At 37.8% G+C, this 26,652-nt stretch overlaps 1 protein-coding gene and 1 pseudogene across 23 annotated transcripts in view; one reads left to right on the top strand and one right to left on the bottom strand.

Annotated features, from left to right (window-relative positions):
- The window catches only part of ANK2 (ankyrin 2), a 673,807-nt gene that overhangs the window by 462,452 nt on the left and 184,703 nt on the right, over positions 1 to 26,652 (top strand). For all 23 annotated transcript variants that reach the window (XM_086704357.1, XM_086704361.1, XM_086704354.1 and 20 more), the window contains one exon: positions 341 to 442. In XM_086704357.1, coding sequence (XP_086560483.1) covers positions 341 to 442 — 102 coding nt within the window. The remainder of the gene's footprint in view (positions 1 to 340; positions 443 to 26,652) is intronic.
- Positions 9,757 to 10,105, bottom strand: LOC112858194 (small nuclear ribonucleoprotein E pseudogene; annotated as a pseudogene).

The following is a 26,652-nucleotide window of genomic DNA, read 5'->3' as shown; positions in this document are numbered from 1 at the left end:
AAGCTAAAATGAATGGGTAACAGTGGATTTGGGGGTAGTGTAAATTCATCTTCAAATGTGGCCAAAGATTTAAAATAAAGCAGTAATGAGTATTTTTATTTTAGTAGTTCTTCTACACTCTGTAACATAGCAGAACACATTGACTTTAAACAACTCTCTAGAAATACTACGAAGTTGCTACCTTATCCTATGAATTATTGTTCAGTGTTTTAAACTCAGTATTGAGGTATTTTGCAACTACAGCTTTTTTACCTGCAGTGTAAACTTTCTTTGTCTTTCTGTCTTTGATATGTTTTTATTTTATCAGTAATAACCTAAAAGTCTTTTCTTTTTCTCACAGTCTGACAGCAATGCAAGCTTCCTCCGTGCTGCCAGAGCAGGTAACCTGGACAAAGTAGTGGAATATCTGAAGGGGGGCATAGACATCAATACCTGCAATCAGGTAAGAGCATGACTCTGTACACAGTGAAGAAACACTCATTATCTATAGATATATTCCAAGAGCCAAGGTTAATTTTTGTCTTTATTGAATTTACTAAAATATCAGTGATTCAGACTTATGAAAATCCATTTTCATCCTCTTACCAACTTTTGAAGCCTCAGACATTTGTGTCTAAACCTAATTTTGCAGCAAAGCAGATAGATCAAAAATAACAATTGAATGTCAGTTTTTGTCTATGAAATGGCTGGGCCTTGGTCAATAGCTGGAGTATTGACCAAGAATGATGTTTCACTTCTCATTTATCATCAACTAGTTATCCAGACTGGCTTCTTTTCTTCTCTGCCATATGCATTTTACTCATAGGTAACTGAGTGTTAAAATTTGAGATAGAGAAATAAGAGAATAAAATAAAAATGATCTCCCCCTCCTTCCCTAATTATTTTTAAAATATGGATTACAATGAGAAGAGTTTGAAACTGTTGGCTTAAGTATGAAGTGTTTGGATTATCCATTCATTTACATCCATTCAGTAATGACTCCAGACAGTATTGTACATTTTGGATATTATTCAGTCCCATGGATATTGAGATTTTTGTGCTATTTTTGGACAAGATTTTTGTACCATGAATACAGTGTCTAGTAGACTTCAGTGTTCACTACAGTGTGCTAAATGTTGGTGGTGCGTGTGTGTGTGTGTGTGTGTGTGTGTGTGTGTGTGTGTGTGTGTTTGACATAGCTGACTGGGAAGTGAGTAATCCTGGCTAATTTTAAGTGAACAGAAGGAAAATCTCATTGTTGGATTCTACCTTATCTATAGAATGCCCCTTTATATCCTGGTATATATTGAGCCCAGTTATGCTCAACTTATGGTTTCCTGAAATTAGTAAATCTTTCAAACACAACTTTTCAAAAAGTAGACATATTATCTCAAACTTACTCTCCTCTCAAAACTTCTACCTGCTGATTTCCTCATCAATGTGTCAATTCCAACAGTTCTCCTATCATCTCCCCCTATACCCACCAACCCAGCTCCAGTATGGCACTCCTTTCTTAGTCCATTTTCTACATCCATATTTCCATTAACTGAATCACCTCAGAGTCACTTATCATGGTTGCCATAATACCCTCCTTAATTAGGTTCTGTCCTCATCCTGTCCACTCTGGTCAATTTCTACACTATGCCTTGAGTTATTTTTATAAAGTAAAAATATAATTATGTCATTTCCCCCAATAAATTTCCAGTGGCTCCCAATGCTTAGATTAGTGAAGTGGTTGTACCAAAATCACTTGGAGGATTTTGCAAAGATTGCAGGATTTCCCTTGCTCCTCACCAGCAAGGGAGAGGCGACTCTTGCTGAAAGTCACCAGCATAGAAAGCATTGTCACTGTTGGCAATATTTTTTATCCTTTAGAGGAATGCATTTCTTGGCATTAAAAAATGGTGACAGCCACTTGCTATTGGGAAAAGCAATATGCTGTTTTCCCAATATCTCTAGTATTCTTTTGAATATGACAAGAATTGAAGGACCCTGAATGTTCTTTATCTGGGCCATTTCTTAGAGTGTGCTTACAGTGAGCAACCTTAGGTACCATCTACCTCTTGACAAAAAGCAGGCTTATGTTTTCTTTTTTTTTTTTTTTTTAAGTTTATTTACTTATTTCTGAGAGAGAGCACAAGCATGCAAGGGGGGAGGGAAGAGAAAGAGAGGGAGAGATAGAATATGAAGCAGGCTTCAGGCTCTGAGCTATCAGCACAGAGCCTGACGTGGGGCTTAAGCCCATGAACAATGAGATCATGACCTGACCCGAAGTTTGACCCTTAACCGACTGAGCCACCCAGGTGCCTCAATGTGTTTTCTTATTATAAAAGCTGCGTCCTTCTTTAACATAACCCAGTGTGCACAGGCATCTATCATTGGCCCTGTGTGTCACTTCTGAGGGATTGGGAAGGGGCATAGGGAACTGACACAAGCAGCATGGTGACACTCAGCAAGGGCTTTTGCTGTGAATCATAAAGTCATTTGTCTCTGATCTAGGAAACTCTTACCTTCTGCCAACATCATGAAAGAGTAGAGTTTGACTTTTTAGCTTGTATGTGAGATAAAATTCCAGACCTTACATACTGACACTGACCTATGGAATAAGGCCAAATCCCTTTATCCCAATATATAAGATCTTCATATTCTGCATCTACATTCCTTTCTTTATCCATCTTATTTTCCATTAAGAATTGTTTTGATATGTTTCTCATGTTCTTTTGAACAAATAATTTGAACTTTAAGTATATTAGTTACTCTAAAAGAAAAAGAACATCTAAATTCCCATATGGATACATGAACTTCTTCCAAAAATGCCTATGAGACTAAATATAAAATATTTTTATAATTTTAACATATTGCCTTAGATATTTTAAAGTATATGAAATACATTCCCAAATTTTAATATTGATCCATTAAATTTCTAAATGTGCAACATGCTAGAGAATAGGCAATGAAACTATCAGTTCATTTAGGTAAAATTATCATCAATAATGCCAAAAAAGGAACCCAAGGAAAATGAAGTTGACTGCGGTCAAAGCAAATGCACTTAACCCAAAATTGTAACAAACATATTAATTGTATGAAGGATCTTAAGGGTTTTTTTAGGGTTCTTTGGTTTTTTTTAGAAAAATAATCTCTCAGCAGTACTCAGTTTTTTTCTCCTCCTTAGACCAACCTAACTTTTTGAGTTACCTCAAAAACTTTTTAGCGCCTAAATTATTTTTCTTACAGTGGCCAACTGTCCAGTAACATGTTGCTATACAAGGGAAGAACATTTATTTTTGTGAATACGTAGCACAGTATCATGAAACCACACAAAACCTAGAGCCCAGAGACTACAATTTAAGTTCCCTAAGTTCCCTCTCCACTTTTGTCAGTCATTTCAATTCAGAAAGTGACACTTTTCTAATCTCTAAAACAAGACAATAATAATAATACATTCAATCTTATATCACTGGGTTGCAGGGTAAATTAAATTATTAAATAAGAAAGGAATTTTTAAGTTGTACATGTTCTAATTGCAATTAGTATATATAATTCACCAAGAATCAGAAAAATTAAAATTCAACTGCATACAACATATGAGATTGAGTCTCCTCAATCACCTGAATTTACTAGGTAAAAAGTAAGTGTTGTTGTCTGGTGTTGGTCTTTATTATTACCATGCAAGGATGTACATTAAATAGAGATTAGAGAAATAAAGTGACTAATGTTAACTATTTAGCCACTGTGTATCAGGCTTTCCGCTGGGGTCTTTACATGTGATGCTTTATCAACCAGCAGAGACAAATGTTATGAGGTAGGTAGGTATTTGCTGGAACTTACAAATGCAGAAACTGAGCCCACAAGTGGTTAAGTGATGTTCCCAGGGTCACACAGCTCTGTCTGTCTCCGGTGTACAAGTGTTTTCTACTGCAGGACATTTTCCTGAGATGTTGGGATCTGTCCTTCAGGATGTACAATGTGGCTTCCTTTATCTTGAAGCTCAAATCTTCAAGATGTACCATTGTTAGTGTAAAAAGAGCTTTATTCATCCTTAACATAATAGAGATAGAGGGACTTTTAAATCAAAGTGCACCACTACCAGGATTACACTAAAACTCAAAATTCAGAGCTGAATATAATTTCTGAACACCTAAGAGGACAACTCTTCAGCCAAAATACAGCTGTATCTAGCGAATATGTAAAAGCTCAAAGTTACTATGGCATATGAAAGAAGAGAAGAAAAAGTGTCCATTATTTTGCTTGTAAGCCTGGGTTTCTGGGGAGCATCATGGCATGTGACACAGAAACCAGAACTTTCTGTACCCCGCTATATTTCTCAATGAAAGGCAATCTGGGCTGTACCAGCTTTCCAAAAATATCGGGTGTGTTGGCGTTCTAAGATTCCTTAAGCTGAAATTTGGATGAAAATTTTTTTCCTTATAAAATTTGTCTCATGACTACCAGGAGAAGTTTGAAATTTAATCCAAAAATACAATTTGGCTTTTAATCACTTAAAGGATACGAGAAAAAAATTCATAATTTTGGCACAAAGCAATGTTCTTAAAAAACAAAGACGACTTCAAGTCTTCATTTTTCTTTTCCAAATGGTTAAAAAATCTGTTAGCTTCTGTCTTCTCTAAAAGATAAAACTAGTAATTTATTTATTTTATTATCTCTTGTACACTCAGAAAAGAGAATAAATCTTAGCATTTGCTCCCGATCTGAAACTCATATATATGTAATGCTTTTATTTATTTAGTAATTATTCACAGTCTAATAATGTTATCAACAAGGTTAATGTCCAAACATTAAAAATAGACACTATAACCTTTTCATAAAAATATTTATGGCCGGGCACCTGGGTGGCTCACTCCGTTAAGCATCTGACTCTTGATTTCAGCTCAGGTCCTGATTTCATGGTTTGTGAGTTCCAGCCCCCCACTGGGTTCTGTGCTGACAGTGGGGAACCTGCTTGGGATTCTTTCTCTCTGCCCCTTGCCTGCTTGTGCTCATACTCACTCTCTCACTCTCAAAAATAAATAAATAGGACCTTAGAAAAAATGTAGCCAATTACAAGTCAATAAAAGGCTCAGAAGATTCAGGTACTTTCACCAGGCATAAAATTTATTGGTTTCACTGCAGTGACTTCAAAATAAAGGTTATCACTTATCATTTATTGAATGTAATCCTGGAGATGACCCTGAAAGTTAATAGTCTTTAATATATTCTAATTTTTGGTCTTGACCTTTTACTACTGAGGTATAAAGGTGCAAAATTACCAGTTAGATCTTATGCTTCCTTTATCAAAGACAGAAGGCAAGGTTAAAGGAACATTTTCAAAAGAATTTTAATGTTCCTAAAATACCAATCCTTTACCAACAAGAAGGTACACCAAACAATGACTTTATCATATGCTCACGTAGTTATGACTCAGACCACAATGCATTTTTGGAAGTCATTTTAAGAATGTAGGTGCTGGAATCCAAATTCTCATTTTATCCACTTACCAGCTATGTGACCCTGGACACCAAGTGTTTCTAAGACACCGTTTTCTCAGCTGTAAAATAGTGATCGTAACAACACTGGAGCCATAGCATAGTTGTGATAATTAAATGCGATGTTTGCAAAATGCTTAGCAGAATACACATTCAATAAATATTAGCAAATGATAATCCTTATTATAATAATACAGTCTTTTTATATTGATTCTCAGCCTAAACTTTAGCAAAAGCGGTGCTGGTTCTCATAGGCAGGGCAGATCATAAAAGTTATTCTCATAGCCTGTGTCATCAAATAGGAAAGATTGCAGTTAGTAGCAATTTGGTAACAATTTCTGTTTATCTGGGTTAAATTAAACTAAATTTCTTTCCTGGAACTAAAATCCTTTTTACCAATGCCATTTGGATCCATCCACTCTGGACCTCTCTTTAAAAACTCTAACACCAATTCTATTAACCTGGGAATTTATAGAGGCGACAGTGATGAATACTTGAGAATTGGACTTCTGGAATTAATGGAACATGGAATGAACTATATCCAGTTTCCTAACCAATTAAATTGGGGCACAAATATACCTGCAAACAATCTTGTTAAGTATTCATTATCTGACATCTCATTTAGAGGAAGCAAAAGTGGTACATCTATCTGGTTCTGGTTACATGTGTCCTTTTGGTTTTGGATTCTATATTATTCTCTAATTCTCTTCAGTGCATTAACACTGGTCCTTGGTCTATACTAAGTAGTACAGATTCAGGTTGGATTTAAATAACATCTGCCCAGTATTTTGAGCACTTAGAATTTTCATTTTCATTTTCTTTCTTTCTTTTCTTTTTTTTTTTTTTTTAGAATTTTCATTTTCATGTTGATAGTTGTTCAATGCAAAGTAATTCCAGTAGACTTTTCATCAGCCACTTGTCCATAACTCTAAAAAATTTTGTCTCACAGATTTAGGAAGATGTTTGAAGTGCAACTCTTATTTCATTTAAAAACGCCAGGGGTATCTTCATGCAAAGCATTTCTGTGACTGTCTTACGTACTGTGCTGCGGTGGTTTAGATGAAACCAAAACAATTTATATTCTGGGAATTCTCTTGAATGCTCTTTTCCTATGACTAAAAGACATGGGTTTTAATACACAACTCCCATGTAGCCACTCCATTCTCCTTAATTCATCTCAGATATTATAATCACATTATTTCTGCCAGTCTGAACTCAGGCTCACCATTTGTTTATCTTTTTATTCAAACATATAATATGTGTTTACTATGTGGCAGGCACTGACCTAGGTGCAGTGAAAACAGAGACAACACCCCTGCTCTCATATAGCTTATAATCTACAATGTAAGAAGACAGAGATAATCATCAACCAAAAAAGTTAGATATGTGGGGCACCTGGGTGGCTCAGTTGGTTGAGCGTCCGACTTCGGCTGGGGTCATCGTGGTTTGTGAGTTCAAGCCCCACATCGGGCTCACTACTATCAGTGCAGAGCCCACTTTGGATCCTCTGTTTCCTTCTCTCTGCCCCTCTCCCTGCCTGCGCTCTCTCAAAAATAAATAAACATTTAAAAAAAGTAAAAATGTGAAAGGAGTAACTAGTAAGTGATAGTGGGAAAATATAGCAGTAGAGAAGGAGAAGGAATGGAAGGTAAGCAATGTGTTATTTTAGATAGGATGGTCAAAAAAATGCCTGAAGAATTTGACCAAGGAAGCCCTGCACTATTTGCAGGGAATATATTTTAGAAGAAGGCCTGACCAGTGAGAAAGTCCCAAGGAGGGAGCATGCCTGGTGAGTTCAAGGTCCAGTAAGGAGGCTAGCATAGCAGGACTAGTAGGAGATCAGGGGAAGAGAAGTAAGAGGTCAGGAAGAGTCATCCGCAGCACCAGGTCATATAAGATGTTACAGGGTATTTTAAGAACTTTGGCTTTAATTCTGAGAGGGAAGAGAAGTGATTGATTAGAGGGTTGTTAGCAAAGAAGTGACATAGGTTGACTTAAATTTAAATAGTAACGCTCAGACTGAAAACTGAGAAAGGCAGAGGAGGAAGCACTTTTGTAATACTTTAGGTAAGAGGGCAAATGTTCTAGACCTGGACAACAGACAGGAGAGATGGTAAGATGTGGTTGGATTCTGGATATATTTTGAAGAGAGAGCTGATAGATTTTTTTATGGAGTTAGGATAAGATAAGAACAAAAAGAGAGGAGCCAGGGATGAAGGTTGGGGTCACAAGGAGAATAATAAGGGTTGAAGATTCATTAACTGAGAGGGGAGAGGAGGTGGGAGACAATCATCTAGGAGAGTGGAGGGAGAGTGAGTAAGGGTGGCAGAGCATGATTGGAAGGCGGAATTAAAAGCCTACTCAAGGATCGTGACCAGCTAGTATGTACGTGTGTTCTTCTGCAGCCACAGTCAGATACGGACTCAGATGGAGAGTTATATATAACCAGGAATGTGGTTTAGCTAAGCATGTATAGTATAGCTAGAGAAAGACAAAAGAATTGAGGATGCATGCAAAGGAATGAATAAAATGATTCTAAAAGACTATGCATGCGATGTAGCTCCACTGAGTGAGGAGAGAAACAGGCACTGTGAAAAGGTGAACAGACTGTAGGTGTCAGGCATAGAAGGATTGTTGAAATTGGATCAGTAGATTGGCAAGAGAGTAAATGGTGGTTAAAAGGTCAATGTTCTCAATTGAGATCTGGGGCGGGGGACGGGGGGAGCAGATTATATTATTGGAATGAGAAGATCTGGAATGTGATGATAGATGTGAGGAGATGATGTAGAGAAAAGGAAAAATCCTTGGCCAAGAAGTCAGGAACCCTTAAGTCCAGAGTTTTGGAAAAATCACTTTTGTATAGGCTGGAGAAAGTGGCAGTGTGTGTGTGTGTTGATGATTATAAAGGAGTAAACTAAATCCTGTCATCTCTAGTCTTGTCAAAGCCTTTTCTCTCCTTGTATAAGAAGCAGAGGGAATAAAAAGGAAACCTTGTTTTTAGATGGAAACTTCCCCCAAATTCTCAGAAATGAAGAAAATAGATATGTAGAAGAGAATGTTGCAGTCCGTTATTAAAAAGTGGCTGTCTGCTGAGCTGGCATGATCAGAAGCTACCTGTCTGTTAATGAACCTGCATATGTACATGTATACACCTCAACATAGGCAATTCTTTTTATTTTCATACTCAGTTTCTCTTCAGCCTCTTCCCTCAGAAATGAAACGTCTTCAAGATAGGGTGAAAGAGTCCAAAATGCAGAAACACAAAAGCTCATAAGGGTACGCCTTGGAGCATGTAACTCCTGGCTCCCCCCTCCTACCACCATCATCACTACCAAAGAAAAAAAAAAAGAAAAAGAAAGCAAAGCGGGGGTGGGGGGTGCCTCGGTGGCCCAGTTGGTTGAGTATCAACTTTGTCTCGAGTCATAATCTCATAGTTCATGAATTTGAGCCCCTCATCGGGCTCACTGCTGTCAGCACGGAGCCCACTTCAGATCCTCTGTCCCCCTCTCTCTCTGCCCCCCTTTGCTCATGCTCTCTCTCTCAAAAATGAATATAGACATTTTTAAAAAAGGGCAAAAATATTTTAAAAAGGCAACATCAATGAAAAAAGAAAGTTCTTTGTACAGGGCAGAGTGGGCAGTGGGGACAGTCTGAAATGAAACCCTGTATCTTAGTGGTATGCAAAGTCATTGCTGGGGTGAGTAAAGAATGCTTGGGAAAGGGGTTTATGAGAGAATTCATGGCGTGATGTTTTCTTGAGGAATGAGGAAAGACAGCAGTTGTGCCCATGGCACGTAGAGAAAGGTAGGAGACAGAGAGAGAGAGAAACAATTTATCAGGGAGTTAAGAATATATTTTCTCGGGGCGCCTGGGTGGCTCAGTCGGTTAAGCGGCCGACTTCGGCTCAGGTCATGATCTCGCGGTTCGTGAGTTCGAGCCCCGCGTCGGGCTCTGTGCTGACAGCTCAGAGCCTGGAGCCTGTTTCAGATTCTTTGTCTCCCTCTCTCTGACCCTCCCCCATTCATGCTTTGTCTCTCTGTATCTCAAAAATAAATAAATAAAACGTTAAAAAAATAAATTAAAAAAAAAGAATATATTTTCTCATCCAAAGCAACCACCAGAAGTTTATCAAGAGATTTATTATTCAAGTTCCCTTGGAATTATTAGTTTATTATTATTTTTGTAATAAAAACAATCCCACAGCATTCATTGTTATCCAGTAATGACATAAAGGTAACCAAAAGAATAGGAACAAACGTTTTAGAACTATGCTCCCAACAATGGATCTCTCAAAAAAACCAAACTACATGGTCTTCTCAAGAATTTCTCACTTCATTGATCATTTATAGTTGGAGACACTTTGAAACAGGGTAATATTATCTCCTTTTAGCATGATCCGACCCAGTTGTTTTCTTGATTTTGTTTTAGAATGAATCTCTTCTGCATCATCTAATACAAGGTTCACGTACTCATCAAAATCAATGATACAGCACTCTATCTACATGTTCACTTGCTCATAAAACCACACCTCAATCCAAGATCTATTTTGCAGGTATCTGAAGATGAGGTTGATGGGCTGCACCATCACCTTCTGCACTTTTTGACCCTGGCCATGGTACGCCATGGTGGAAGCTGACAAAGACCGCTGGAATTATTAGTTTAAACATCAAACTAGCAATGGTCTCTACCGCGTTTCTGAAGTATAGCTGACATACAAAGTTATATTAATTTCACATGTACAACATAGTGAGTCAACAATTCTATGCCCTAAACGATACTTACTGCAACAAGTGTAGGTACATCTGTCACCATACAATGTTCTTACAATATTATTGACTATATTACCTATGCTGTATTTTGCATTTCCATGACCTATTTATTTTACAACTGGAAATTTGTACCTCTTCATCCCCTTCAGCTATTTTTCCCATTCTTCTGCCTCCCTCCCCTCCAGCAATCACTTTTGTTCTCTGTATGTATGAGTCTGTTTCTGTTTGTTTTTATTGTTTAGATTCCACATATAAGTGAAATCATCCTGATTTGCCTTTCTCTGACTTATTTCAGGTAACACAATAAGCTTTAGGTGCATCCATGTTTTCTCAAGCGGCAAGGTCTCATTCTTTTTATGGCCGAGTAGTATTTCATTGTAACGTATACTCTAGAGCCCTTTTTAACAACACCTTTTAGTGAGATTTTTTTGTGTTTCTCTAAAGGGGCACTAGATTATTTTTAGCTATTTGCACCCACAACTAACAATTTAGCAATATGCAGAAAGCCGCATAAACTGGGAACTTGGAACATTAGCAACACAGGAAAATTAAGAGGTTTATAAAGAAAGGTTCATAAAATATACCAATGCAAATATGGCTAAAATTAAACTTAAGGGGAAGAGAGGCTAGCACTGACTTATATGATCATGACAAAGAATGATTACAAACTAGAATTTCAGCTTCAGTGTTGTTGGTCAGTGAAAAGGGCACTCTGTTGGAAAGACTAGGAGACCCAGGATTGGCACATAGTAAGAATCCAATTAATATTTGATAAATAAATAAATAATTGAATGAACACAGACATTTGGCCAGTCACTTAAACTAGTCTGAGTCTCAAATTATCCATTTTTGAAGTGAGAAAAAGTAATACCTATGATATCAAATAATAGTTACCTTTGGGGTGCCTTGGTGGCTCACTTGCTTAAGTGTCTGACTCTTGGTTTTGGCTCAGGTCATGATCTCACGGTTCATGTGTTCAAGCCCCATGTCAGGCTCTGTGCTGACAGTGCAGAGCCTCCTTGGGATCCTCCCTCTCCCTCTCTCTCTGACCTTCCCCTGCTTGTGCTCACTCTCTCTCTCAAAACAAATAATTAAGCTTAAAAAAATAGTTACCTCTATTGCATGTCTACAATATGCTTATCACTGTACTGCATACTTTATAATCTTCTCAACATCCTTCTCTGTCTCAAAGGGAGACCACTGGGTGCTCAAATTATACATGTGAAAACCCATTGTGTTGTGCACACTCAGGAGACCAAAGTATGGTTCTGACAGTTGCAGTTAGATAGGATTTAATTAAGATGTATGGCCATGATTGATGATTTCACTCAAACTAGAGTAGCTGTATGGACAGGTTTGGGAAAGTACTAACAAGTTTATTCCTTCTAACTTAACCAAAATTGTCATTATTTCTTTCAGATAACTTGTAATTTTGTGTAATGCATAGGAAGGTCTTGGTCATGCCTCCTCAAACATTTATTCTGCTTTCTAGATGGAAGGACCCATGTTTTGTCAGGTTATGTTTACAAACCATCTCTTAAGGCAGTATTGCTTCTCTGTAGAGAGAGGAGACTTTTTTTAGAACCCTGAGAATACATCCATATGCTTCAGTGTGAGAAATACTGCGTTTAAATTTGGGTGTTCCTTTCAGTGATCACTTGGAATCAATTGACACAGTCATAAACATGACCAAGAAATTACCACATGATATTTAATTAAATATCCTCAGAATCCTGAGATCCTTAAGAACACATCAAGGGATTTCAGACTGAGAAAAGCCCCTTTAGATTAAGTGTTTCTCTCAGGATCTAATTTCGTCTTATGCATGTTAATGTTAACCAGCTTTAGCCTCAGAGAGTGAACTTTTCCTGATTGTGTTTACAAAGGCTAGAAATCATTCTGTTTGTACCTGACTTGCCCACGCATTGACTACATTTACTGACAAATGTAGAATAACTGGATGGATTAAGCAGATGCCTATTTACCTCCATATGGTACTTACTATTCATTAGCTCACCCATTGTACGAACATTATTAAAGTATCCTTTTTCTTATACTAGATACTATATGAGGTGTAGAGCTTACAAAAGTGAATAGGATTTGATTCTTGCCCATGATAAGCCTTGTTGGGAAGATAAACAGAGAACACAAACACAATTGTAAGAAGAACCAAATTTTGTGATTACTCAGAGGATAAACTAAGCCAGCTTGTGAGTCTTAGACAAACCTGAAATTGACACTAGATGAAATTTGTAGGAATCATTTTATAATGATGGAAAACAGAGTAGTGGTATGTTACCTGGAAGACTCCTAAAGCCAACCTTTATTTTGTGGTGGCTCCGTCCTCGCTCTCTTCATATTCTTTTAGAGTCCAGGATGCCAACTTCAGCTTGTTTTTAATTAAAGTTGTTTTAAAAAATGAGAACATTAGAAGTCATTGTAATTCTATAATAATATTGCTAACTTTTATATGGGTACCTTCACATGTAGACTTGGTTCCTAGCACAATTTGGCATACCATAAAAGTTCAGTAAATGTTTTAATATGTGAGTAATCGACACTCAATTGTTATTTCACATTGAATTTAAGCTTCCTCTAGTCTATATTAAATTTGAACTTTGTAGCATGTTTTTATGTGAATTTGATATTTAGTACAAAACTGTTTCTTCACTTGTGCCTCATTAGGAGTGGGAGGATAGGGGGGTGCCTGGCTGGCTCAGTCGATAGAGCATGTAAAAAACCTCTTAATAAACAGGTTGTAAGTTCAAGCCCCACGTTAAGTGTAGAGATTACTTAAAAATAAAAAATCTAAAGAAAAGAAAAAAGAAGTAGGAAGGTAGGGTACATTCTGGAATTGCTATGGAACGTTTTTATGTTCTGTTCTCCCTTCTTGTTTTCCTTCTCTTTGAGATCCTGCCACTCTTTCCCTTTTTTACTTCAGTCTCATCCTTGAGCCCTGGAGGCAAATCCACTCGAGGCCACAGCACTAAGGAGTTCTTCCGTTTCATTAACAAAAAAAAAGTTACTGGTTGATTCTGATATATACTCCTTATCCTTGCTTACCAATTTTGATAAGTTCCATGTTAGAAGGAGAAAATCCAGGTTTTAAAAAAATGTTTATTTTTGATTAGAGAGAAAATACCCGCGCATGCTCGCACACAAATGGGGGGAGGGGCAGAGAAGGGAGACAGAGGATCCAAAATGGGCTCCAAGCTGACAGCAGAGAGCCCAATGTTGACAGCAGAGAGCCTGATGTGGGGCGAACTTACAAACGACAAGATCATGACCTGAGCCAAAGTGCAATGCTTAACCAACAGAGCCACCCAGGTGCCCTGAAAATGCCCACTTTTAAAATGAGTTGATTGAAATATTAAACGAATCAGTGATAAATCTACAAAGGCAAGATTTATTCTCTTGTATATTTATTTCCTTTAAAATCTTCTGGAAATTATACCCTCATTACTTGTCGTTTGATCTAAGAACCACAGAATTTTATTACTAAGAAACTTAAAGATCAACCAATCTAAACCCTTTCCTTAATTTTTACTTTAAATTAAAACTAGCTAAGTTTCACATGGATATGATAATAATATTCTAGAATGCATTATAGAATTCTTTTCTAATTTTGACACATTTGGACACTTTATGTCTCGAAAGGAGATTTCCCTTTAATTACTGACTTACTGTGAGACACTGAGATACTTACTATTCCACAAAATACCAAATAGAATTAATGAGAAATTGAAGTCTAAAGAGAGCTAAATAGGATTATAATGCAGAGTCCATAGATTTTTTTTTTTTTTCAATTCTAGGAGTTAAGGGTATAGTTTCTGAGCTAGAATCACCAGGTAATTCATAATTCATAATGTTCAATTTAAGATTAAGTGAGTTAATGCAATTAAAAGCTTAGAACCAAGCTTGACACTTAAGAATGTTGTATGTTTTAGCTGTTTAAATAATTTGCTGCTGACTTTTAAAGTTAATATTTAAATCTCTTTAAACCATGACTATTATAATAAGTAGCTCAAATAATGTTCTTTCTTTGAACTTCATATAGTATTTTGCTTTAGCATGTGTTAAGTCAAATATGAAGGAAATAGTGTATCTATTATTTCTCATTAAAATTAACCAAAGAATGAGCCCATGTGAAAACAACACTTAAATGAAGAGAGTTAAAGCTTTCTGTCATAAAATAGCAGCTCTTTGAATTTTGTAAAGGATGACTACTAATGGACCAGGTTCTGTCTTTCCTAGGTTTCATTAGAATTGAAAATGCCTTCTCTGTAAGATTTTATTTTTTTTAATGTTTAAAATTTATTTTTATTTTTATTTTATTTTGAGAGAGAGAGAGAGTGAGTGTGAGTTGGGGAGAGCAGTTCAGGGAGAGAGAAAGAGAACCCCAAGTAGGCCCCATGCTCAGCGCAGAGCCAACACAGGGCTTGATCCTACCACCCTGGGATCATGACCTGAGCCAAAAATCAAGAGTTAGACACTCAACCAACTGAGCCACCTAGGAACCCCTAAAGATTTTGTTTTTAAATAATCTCTTCACCCAAAGTGGGGCTCCAACTCACAACCCCAGCATCGAGAGTCACATGCTCCACAGACTGAGCCAGCCAGGCATCCCAGAATCAAAAATACTTATAAAGTAAATAATTTCTGCATAAATTAATAATTTCCCTAGTCCAGGTAAACATTGTACAGTAGACTCAAAAATGCTCAATTCGACTCATTGTATTTAACCAAATATCAGTGATAGAAAACAGGAGTTAGGAGTATATGAATTTATTACTTCTTGCACTTAACCAGGAAATCATAATATTTTACATTTGCATATTATTTTATAGATTCAAAATAGCATAAACATGCATTATTTTATATTCTTTTTTAAAATAACTATCTGACGAAAGCAGAGTGGGAAATTCATCTGTTTTACTAACGAAGAAACTTGAAATTGTGTTGTTAGTAATGGAGACAAGCTAGGAACCCAGGTTTTGTGTTGCCTCCCCTGCACCACACCCCCTCTCAGAGCCCCGGATGTGCATGTGGTTCAGCAGTGACTTAGTGGATATTTCCAAAGTGAAGAACTCTTCTTTGTCCCATCATCATCCTTCATATTTACATCACAACACCCATCTAAAAATAAGAATTATTAAGTTCAGAAAATTCAAATAAGCATACCATAAAAACCAATCCTCTCTTAGAATGGTCTTTGTGAGCGTTAGCTTTGATCTGAAAGAACATCTACTTTTCCCAACATGCTTGCATGTCTTACCTAAACCTCCTTAGTTTTTTTTTTTTTTTTTGCAGTCCAGACCATGCATGTGTACACAGTCGTGTGCATGTATGTGTGTGTATTGTGAAAATTTTCACCAAAAAAACCCAAAACAAAACAAAATCAACACTTGCTCATCTACTTGTACTCTGTTTGTCTTTATTCCACTTTATATTTTAAAATGTTGATTGGCAGTCCATTCAATAGATTTTATTTTTTTAATTTCATTCATTCATTCATTCATTCATTCATTCATTTATTTATTTAAATATAATTTATCGTCAAGTTAGCCACCATAAAATGTATACAGTGTGTTCTTGGTTTGGGGGGTAGATTCCCGTGATTCATCGCTTACATACAATGCCCATTGCTCATCCCAACAAGTGCTCTCCTCAAAGCCCATCACTTATTTTCCCCCCATCCAACCCCCCCCCCCCCAATGAAACCTCAGTTTGTTCTCTGTATTTAAGAGTCTCTTATGGTTTGCCTTCTTCTCTTTTTAAAAGTATTTTTTCTCCTTCCCTTCCCCTGAGGTCTTCTGTTAAGTTTCTCAAGTTCCACATATGAGTGAAAACATGATATCTGTCTTTCTCTGACTGCCTTATTTCACTTAGCATAATACCCTCCAGATCCATCCACATTGTTGCACATGGCGGGATTTCACTTTTTTCTAATTGCCAAGTAGTATTCCATTGTATATGTAAACCACACCTTCTTTATCTATTCATCAGTAATAGATTTTACAACCCACTTATGCAAAATGACCTACAGTTTGAAACTTGATTTACAACTTAATTATTTTAGCTTTACAAACATAAATACGTAACTCAGATCAAGTTTGGACTTCTGCTCTTCCTCTTTTTAGTGGTGAGGATTTTGAGGCAAGTCACCTGATTTCTGAGAATTTTAGGGTCCTTCTTTGTAAAATATAATGTGTGATGTAATATATGTAAAATATAATAATGATGTCTATGTCATTGAGTTTCTTATTCTTTGATTCATCAAGTATTTATTTCTCAGCCCCATAACTTCTTCATCCCTCTTGATCTTGGTAAATTTTGAAGAATTTTCACAACTCTTTCTTCTTCCAGGCCAAGTCATCATCATATTTAATGTCATTCTCTATATTTGGGGGATTATATGGTAGAAAGATTTGATAGGGCTGAACAGGGGAGAAAGACCAGTGGCCAACAAGGGAGCTACTAGCCAGAAGCACTACAGATATCTGGGTTTCCCTGGATCATAGATGATCCTTAGATGAAATGGAGATCGGGAAGTGGACTATACAAAGTGATATTTTCAAAGCATTCTTATTCTAAGCATTTTCCCATGTAATGATCAATGAGCTACCAAACTCCAAGCCTCATTGTAAATTAGGAAATACCTTACTAAAAATTCATCTTCTGGGAATTACAAAGAAAGCCTTGAAGATTTGAGAATAACTCACTAATAAAACAAGTTTCCTCTTGGGTCACCCACAGTTTGATTTACTATATTAGATCAAAAACCTTTGAAGACCAGCCAAAGACATGGTAAAATCAGTTAAATTGTATCTGACACATTGTTTGCCTTGCTGTTCCCGATCTTTCCCAAAACTGAATGAATCCTTAATTCCATCACAGTAAGCACTTTTAGTTTAGAGCAGCCACCATGGAAGAGATGGGAAAGGTGCAGCTAGATTATGGCTGGGTGTAACCAGTGAAAATTGGATTGGGAATATATAAACAGGTATTTTTGTTATGAGTTTGATTTTTTTTCATATGTAGGTAATTTCTTTTGCTAATGTCATTTATGCCAATATAAGTATGAAATTGTAAATCATACTCATAATTATCGTATGTCTAGATGTGGGCATTTTAGTTCCTCTTGAAAAGAACTCCTGGTTTAAGGCATCTCTGACACAGGAGCCCCATTCAGAGTGGGGGTGAGATGGAGATTGGGGGTCAAGTTTCATTTTCTTTTCTCTGTTACTGTCCTTTGTCCCCATTTGCTCTCCCTTTTCCTTCTAATATTTTTCAAGAACTCGTATATTTCAGTTGCCTCCTTCCTAATATTTACATGTTAGTAGAATTAAGGAAGTTAAGGAAGTTAGTTGTACTTTTCTGATATGCATAAGACAGACTGGAGTACCCTTAACTCAAAATGTAAAATTTGTAAAGAAGAGAAGCCAGACATTTGAAAAAACTCACAGACAAGTATATGTTCGTGCAGAGGTGGTTTTCAAGTGTGTAACTAATAACTATTTTGGGGCTCTTTGGGGACAGAAAATACATCACATGTCCTTTGCTTCTCCCTTAGAACATAGCTCCTAGAGATGAGCACTTGGTGGGTAGCTGGCACACACTTGCTGATTAGCTGATACCTTCCTAAGTGTTGATGCAAAACAGTTGAATGGATTTCGATGCAAAAATTTAACCTTTATATATGTTTAGCTGTATCTTCTTGAATCTGTTCCTTAACTTTCCCAGATGGACTACTCTATATCTTACCTGTGTGTGCCAGAAATGTAACCGATGCTTGAATGGCTCTGTACAAATTTTTATTGACTATCTGTTCTACCTGAGGTTTCATATGATCATAGTTTTATAGTTTTATATGATCATAGAAAAGCAGCCAATGGGCAGAATATCTCATAAAATCAACAAGAGAAATGGTGACTACAGCTTATTGTAAAACCTGACTGTAAGCAAAATGTTATAATGTTGCTTTATAAAAATTTAATAGAACAAAAATATGACCTTTGATTGAGTAATTTGCACATGGTTTGTTTCAAAGCAGCATTAAGACCTTATTATTTTTTAAAACTATTTAGTATGTTTAATCATTTTAATGATATTATATACAAAAAGCATTATTCCAAAAGTTGTAGAATCAAAGGTGAGAACATGTCTAGGACTTACAGAACTATAAGTCCTTGCTCACAGTAAGAGCTGAATTAACATTTGTTGATTGTTTCAAAAGACTCAAATTCATATTGTTTTTATCAACATTAATTAACATTAAGTCAATATCAAGGACTTATCAATAGTAACCTGCTGTGCTTGGTTCCCATTCAGTATGTGGCCACGACATTAACTGGTAGGGTTAGCTCCAGGACTCCCGGTGCAGGAGGGCCTGTAGTGCTGGGCGCCAGCACAGGAATCCCGGATAAGAGCAGCAAGGAACGCTTGAAGGAAATGGAGGTGGGGATTTGAACAGGAAGTTCTGAGGGCTCTAGTAACCAGAACCCCCACTGTCATGCCTGCTGCACCCAAGGTCTCCACGGTAGTACTGGTGCAGGTGCCCGTAGCTCCTGTGATTTGCCCAGTTATTGTGACCAAAACATTCCAGCACATCCAACAGACTCTTGGACTCATGGTTCCTCCTATGGTCCACTTAGCTTTGGCCCTGGTGATTGGAATCATTTGAGCAGTCTAGGGGCTCAGGGAGCCCTGTTCCTATCTATGTCATGCAGCTGTGGTCTCCCAGAGGACCCCTATCCTGCATCTGGCTTCATTTGCCACGTACTGCAGAGAGCAGATTACGATCTTAACTCTGTAGTAGGTAGTCTCTCTGCCTCTGGCTTTGCAGGCCCTCCCACCGGTCTTTGTGGGGCCCCTATCGTGCTGCCCGGAATGGCCGGCCCACTTCCAGTCTCCATGGGTGCACTGAGGCCTCCCCTAGAAGGGCCAGCAACACCCTGAGAACTGGGCTTAGGCCTGGCATTGGCCTGAAAGAGAAGGAAGAGGTAGTGGCAGCAGCGGATGGGCTAGACAAGACTAGTGCATTGGTGGCTGTGGAGCAGGAGGCACCCCAGCTGGTGTTGCAGTCACCGGTCTCAGCCAACCAGAGCGCCCTCTCCCTGCCTTTGCCTGAGCTCTAGCCCCAGCCCCTCCCATTGGAAGTCGGCTCGCACAGTGCATATCTGGACTTTTGTCCCTGAATCTATGGACCCGGCCACTTTGCCTTGACCTTATGACTTTGGAGGTCCCAGAGGCCCTGGATAAGGACGAAAAGGAAGGAGAGCCAGAGGAATCGAAACGCACCATTTGTTCAGCACCTAGGAGTCCCCCAGCCTGCTGGAGCGGGATGCAGATGATTTCCACATCTTCTGTGGGGATGTGGGCAGTGAGGTGAACCATGATATCTTGCATACACCTTCAGCTGTTTCCCATCCTTTTTTATGGCTAAGGTGATCTGCGACAAGTCTGAGGCAAGACCAAGGGTTCGTCAGCTCTTAACGACCCCAGCCATCATGCACAGACTATGTGCGTGCCAAGCCTGAGATGAGTGGGAAGTAGGTGAGCTTGTGCCCCCCTAACCCACACACCTCCCCATCAAGGGTGGAAGGACCGGTAGCTGGATGTGGTGCAAGAAGCAGAAGGAGAAGAAATCAGACCTAAGATGGGGTCTGTGGCCAGGCACCTACCCCCTCCTCCTGGGGGGCTGACTCCTTCCCACAGTTCTCTTTGGAAAACCCTCAACAATTCACCCACACATCCTCCCCCAAACCAGTTTCAATAAATTTACATTCATTAAAAATAAAGGCTAAAACATGGGGCGCCTGGGTGGCGCAGTCGGTTAAGCGTCCGACTTCAGCCAGGTCACGATCTCGCGGTCCGGGAGTTCGAGCCCCGCGTCAGGCTCTGGGCTGATGGCTCGGAGCCTGGAGCCTGTTTCCGATTCTGTGTCTCCCTCTCTCTCTGCCCCTCCCCCGTTCATGCTCTGTCTCTCTCTGTCCCAAAAATAAATAAAAGTTGAAAAAAACAATTAAAAAAAAAAAGAAGAAAAAAGAAAAAAAAATAAAGGCTAAAACAATGACACACAACTGGTGCTCATAAAGTTTTATTTCTTTATCATTGTCATTGAGTTTTCATTATTCTCATTATCATCATTTTTATAGATAAGACCATTATAAGACAAAGAGGCTAAGTGATTTGCCCAAAGTCACACATCTGGTTTGCAGCAGAGCAAGGACCAGTTTGCATTTCTTATTCCCAATAGCATGTTATTATTTCTGCAGTTGATCACACTGTCTTAAAAGGAAGGAAGGAAGGAAGGAAGGAAGGAAGGAAGGAAGGAAGGAAGGGAGGAAGGAAGGAAAGGAGGAAGGAAAGGAAGGAAAGGAAAGGATGGAAGGGAAAGAGAGAAGGAAGGAAGGAAGGGAGGAAGAAAGAAAGAGAAAAGAAAGAAAGAAAGGAAGGAAGAAAAAAGGAAGGGAAGAAAAAGGAAACACATTCAGTCAGGTGTGTACAAATGAGAAACATTTAACCTTTTAACAACCTTAAAAGGAAAGATTTCCAATGAATGACAATAAATGCTCTTCCAATGTCTCATACTTTTTTTTTTTTTTTTTTTTTTTTTTTTTTTTTTTTTTACTGTGTATTTATCTGTTTTCCTCCAGATTTGCTTCAGTAGAGTTATAACACCAACACCTTTTATTCTCAAGCATGCTGAGGATATCAATTCAGCTTTTAGGCTACTATTTCTCAGGTTTAATTTATTCTTAGATTTTCCTCTTGTACTTTTGTTTTTGATTTTTAAATGATTTTACATTTTCTTCTAAGTTTTTTTTCCAAACTGTTGGTCAGTATGTTGAGCCACTGAGTAGCTAATTAGAATCAGCAACCGTGTTAATCAAAGTATCCTTGCTGTCCATAAATCTTGTGAGGTAGGGAATACATCAAGCTCAGTGAAAGCACTTGGCATAGTGCTGTTGTAAGATACAAAAGATGTGAAAAATTAAAAAAAAAATTTTTAATGTTTATTTATTTTTGAGATAACGAGAGAGACAGAGTGCAAGCAGGGGCGGGGCAGACAGAGGGAGACACAGAATCTGAAGCAGGCTCCAGGCTCTGAGCTGTCAGCCTAGAGCCCCACACGGGGCTCAAACTCACGAACCGTGAGATCATGTCGGACGCTTAACCGAATGAGCCACTCAGGCGCCCCAAGATGTGAAAAAATTTTAAAGTTTTGGTGGCACTACATGTACATACATACATACACTCCCATGTACTGTCATTCTGACATCATTAAAAATGAAACAAGATAAAAGCAAAACCAAGTAAAAAGAGGGATAGAGAACTTGTGGTAATTAATTCTGATGAATACTGAATTTATTTTGTGTTTCCTGGAAACTAGTGAAAAAGACAAACATATGGATTTATGCTGTTTTCCTAAATTCAAGTTTAGTAAAAAGAAGCATAGAGGGTTTTCCTATTACTAAACTTTTCCCTGTTATTAAATTCAACAATAGTTAATCCAGAAAATCCATATAAAACAAACAGAAGGATATAAATATTGTTCAAATGGACATTTCTTATATTCACTTGACATATAAGCCAAATATGTAGTAATATTTTATAATTCAGTGAAGCCATTTCTGCAGGGAATACAGATAACATACTCCAGGTACATTGTTTCCTGGTGATCTAACTGAATGTCTAACCTGATATTAATTTAAGAGAATGAGTAGTTATTGTTTCTGTTAAATATGAATTGTTTCAGAAGACTCTTTGGCCAGAACCCAGTAAGCTCATGGTGAGTGTTCTAATAAATACAGAAACTGACAATATTTTATGTTTTGGTTATGTGCCTCAAACACTTTATGTGTGGGAAGCACTGTTGAGAAAGTTCTAGAACCTGCCCTGTGTTTGCACTCAAATATAAAAGATCTGACTAGTTGGGCATGTCCACCTCCTTATTCCCTCACTTGGCAAAGTGAAGAATACCTAACAACAACATACCGTCCTTTGAAATGTAGGCCAATATTACTAACTGACCATAGTAAGCCAAAGTATGTCAGTGTGGCTCCAGTGGGAAATCTGAATTTTAGAAACATGACCTCAGGGACTCACCAAAATGGGTTGACTGCAAAACATATTCTCTAGGAGTTAACCGAGTTGTACTATTAGATGGGATTATTTATCACCTTTCATTTAAACGCGATTAATTTATATGTTAGCTCATATTCGCCAGATAAAACTTTTTCTTTTAAGTCTATTGATGCTGAGCTGCTTTTTCTAATAAAAATTACCCAGCGTATTCAATTGCTAATTAAACCTATTTTTGGTTAGAAATTCCAAAAACAAAACATTAAGCAGAAAGTTGCTTGTCTTCTGATTCCTACGGCTAATTCAATAGGATAACAATAATGTGATAGTCCCAATTTGACTGCATTTTAAAAAAAGGCAGATTAAAAATTTATAGCATTTATAACTAGAATGGCACCCATCATCTGTCTTTATATCAACTCTAGTTTCAGTAGAGTTAGTATTACAGAAATCTTAAAGACCCATGTATATCCTGAATTCAATTTATAGTTTATATAGGGTTTACAAATTATTCCCTCATATAGAAATTTTAATCACATTCTTCATGATGTTTTCAATAAAATGCAACTAAATTTCAGTGATTTGTAGTAGGATCTCTGTGCTTCCAAAAAGGGTGCTTTTCCTTAGAAAATTCTTATAAATTAGAGCCTCAGCTTTGTAATCAATAAAGAAGAAAGCTAACCGATTATTGAGGGCATGTTTTATCTTGTCCTGTGGATTTAAATGTTTTGTCTATTTTGTGAAAATGAGGTCAGCTACATTTTGAAATGATGAAAAGAAAACTGGAGTAAACTAAGGTAAATAGTTTGGCATTGGAGTCCTCTTTAAGATAACTTCTGAATATATTTAATTTAAATATATATTTAAAGGCGCCTGAGTGGCTTAGTCGGTTAAGCCTCCGGACTCATGATTTCTACTCAGGTCATGATCTCAGTTTGAGAGTTTGAGCTCTACATTGGGCCCTGTGCTGACAGAACAAAGCCTGCTTGGGGTTTTTTCTCTCTCCCTCTCTCTCTGCCTCTCTCCCTGCTCACACGTGCACAAGTGCACTCTCTCAAAATAAATAAACGTAAAAAAATAAAATAAATATATATTTGAACTTTATAAGTTTTTAGACGGTGTCAGCTATATTATATTTGAGATAGTGTCTTATTAGCCTTGTCAATTTTTTTATAAAATGTTTTCCCAACATTTATTAAAACACAAAAATAGAAACTGTGTTCTAATGGTCTGGGCTACCATAAGTTATAGCTTTTGGCTGAGGTGGTACTATAGAGTTCAAGGAGAAAGATCTCCCAGAGGGGAAATTGAGAAGAGTATTATAAATCCTTTAAACATCAGAGAATTGGCCACTCATGGAACTGAAGAAAATTTGATACCTTTTTAAACATCTTAATTCTCAAACTTTTCTATTGTAAATTAATAGAAAGTTATATTCAGAATGCCACTGTTGAAATCACTTTCAAGCCAGTCTACATCACCCATTTTAAGCGATAAAAGGTTGATGATTAGTTAACAATGAGGTTTTGGAGTGGTGGTGGCGGTTGGGAGCCTACGGCCAAGAAAGAATTCTTGAAGATCTCTTTGGTGCAAAAAGGGTGATTTTATCAAAGCAGGGGAATAGGACCCTTGAGCAGAAAGAGCTGCACTGGGGTTGTGAAGGGTGACTGCTTATACACTGTGGGGTTGGGGGAGGTAAGGTCAGGAGGAAGTTTCTTAAAGGGATTTCCATATGCTAAAGAGGTCACAGATAACTGGAGGTCTAGCTATAGTGAAGTTCAGGTTGTTTTTCCCTCTAGCAAAGCATTACCCTTAAGACAGTAGGGAGTTCCTGGGGCACCTGGGTGGCTCAGTCGGTTGAGCATCCGACTTTGGCTCAGGCCGTGATCTCATGGTCTGTGAGTTCAAGCCCCTTGTCGCGCTCTGTGCTGACAGCTCAGAGCCTAGAGCCTGCTTCGGATTCTGTGTCTCCCTCTCTTTCTCTGCCCTACCCTGCTCATGCTCTGTCTTTCTCTCTGTCAAAAATAAATAAACATTAAAAAAAAATTAAAAAAAAAAAGACAGTAAGGAGTTCCTGGAGATTAGGCTATTGATAGGGTTGCCCTTTTCTTTTAATATTACTAAGATACTTGTAAGCTGATGGAGACTATCAGTTTAACCATTTGTTTTCTGTCCTTTTCTTTGTTCTTGGGTAGCCAGGAGTGCCTGAGGAATGTCACACATATCCCACCTGGGTGGGGGATGTGCTAGTTTGTGCTTGGACCTCAGCTTGCCTTGTGGTCTCTCAACAGTTAATAATACTTGACTCTTTATAAAGCTTGTAAACAAGATTACCTGTAGATATATCCCATATTGTAGAATTTTAGACATAAATGAAGACCAGATTCAGGCCATTGTACCTTAGAGATATTGACCATTGGGGAGCCATTTTTTCAGTTCACATTATTTATTTATTTTTTTAAATGTCATTTAAGAGAGAGAGAGAGAGAGAGAGAACAAGTGTGGGAGGGGCAGAGAGAGAGGGGAACAGAGGATCTGAAGCAGGCTCTGTGCTGACAGCAGCAAGCCCGATGTGGGGCTCAAACTCATGAACCACGAGATCATGACATGAGCTGAAGTTAGACACTCAATGAACTGAGCCACCCAGAACCCCTCCAGTTCACATATTTTAAATATAAAACTGCTGTCAAGCCATCTGACTTTGGCATGCAGTGATATTGCTGGTAAATGTTTAACAACTGGCTCTCTGGAGTGGGAGGGAGGGGAACCCTGATACATATTATTTGTTGACTTGCATAGTAAAACATTTCCATGACAGTATAGGAAGACATGATTCTGAGAAATATTAAATTAAATTAAATTAAATTAAAATATTAAATTAATATTAAAATTAATAAAGAACTAAAAGAGAAATCACTGGCAATACTGAGAATATTGAGGAGATGCTTTATTTTTCTCTTCCCTGTCCTCCTCCTTCTTCAACTGATTACAGCTCAGAGCCATGAGCTTAGTCCAGGAAAACTTTGTAACTGGGGTGCAGGAGTATAAGAGCACCTGGCTTTGGGGTCCCAAATAGACCAGGTTTCACCACTTGCCTCCAATAAAATCCAAAGACAGAGAGCTGAGTGGTGGTGAAACAAGAAAGGAATTTATTTCAGTGAGGCCAGAACTGGAAAGACAGGGGACTAATGTCTCAATGACTGTCTCCAAAGTGCTGAAAATACTTCCAGGTTTATACCAGGAAAATATGGGACAGAAGTTGGTGGATGCGTGTAGATGAGCAATGTAGTTCAGGTCCATCGTTGTCTTGGGGTCAATCATGTTTTCTGTCCTTTTCTTTGGATCTCTCTGGCGTCAGGTCATGGCAGTTGTATTGCTTGAGGGGTGGTTTTGGTTCCCATCACTGGATGCTTTGCCCACCGAACCTTTTGCCTGAGTTAAAAGATAAGCTGGAAAGAATCAGAAAGTACAGACTGAAGTCAAAATGGAGGTAGTTCAAGTCCTTTTTTAATTTGATCAATTTGGGGTGGTTAAAGGGCTCTGGAGAACTTAAGGTGGGAAATCTTCCATGTTCTCTCAATTGGGAATTTCAATTCACAGGTTAAACTCTTCTTTTAATTTACATAAGCATTGACATCAGATAAAATAATCACTAAAAAGTAAAAGTTATCCAGTGAGAAAATTCTAATGGGATATAGAAGTTGACAAAAAGAAATTTTTTTCAAAAGCTAAAAGAGAATTGCAGAGGAGCAAATAAAATGATTCCCTATTCTTCCAGTCGTGGAGAGGAAGGAACTTCATAAAGAATGGATCAACACAGTAGAAGTATCAGCTTCATAAAGAATGGATCTCAGTCAGTTAGAGCATGCAACTCTTGATCTTGGTGTTGTGAATTCAAGCCCATGTTGGGTGGAAGAAAGGAAGAAAGAATGGATCAACACAGAAAGTCATATATGAAGAGGTTTTATTATTTGAAGAAGCCAACCGTTGCCCCTCATGTAAGAACTTATGGAATTATATGGCATGAGATTTTAGAAAGAAAATAATGTAACTGAACCATTGTGAGTTCTCTCCTTGGTGAGTCACAGACACTCCATGTGGACTTGTTGCACCAAGTAAGCTTAATTTGCAGCAAATAAGGTGGTCATGAGGAATAACTTTCAACCCAAAAGGGTGAATGGATTCCTTTTATTTAGGATTAGGATGAGTATTTGGATAGGGAAGCCCTGTCATATGTAAAGGTGGGAATAAGGCCATTTATGCACCTTAAGTAAACTTGCCTATATGTGCATTGTATGTTATGTAAATTAGGCTTATACTCCTCCTTGGGTGGA

The sequence above is a fragment of the Puma concolor genome, chromosome B1, assembly GCF_028749965.1.
Source record: "Puma concolor isolate L17-30 chromosome B1, mPumCon1.1.hap2, whole genome shotgun sequence".
Lineage (NCBI taxonomy): Eukaryota > Metazoa > Chordata > Mammalia > Carnivora > Felidae > Puma > Puma concolor.
Note: the sequence above shows the minus strand (reverse complement) of the source record. Positions and strands in the feature narration are given on the sequence as shown.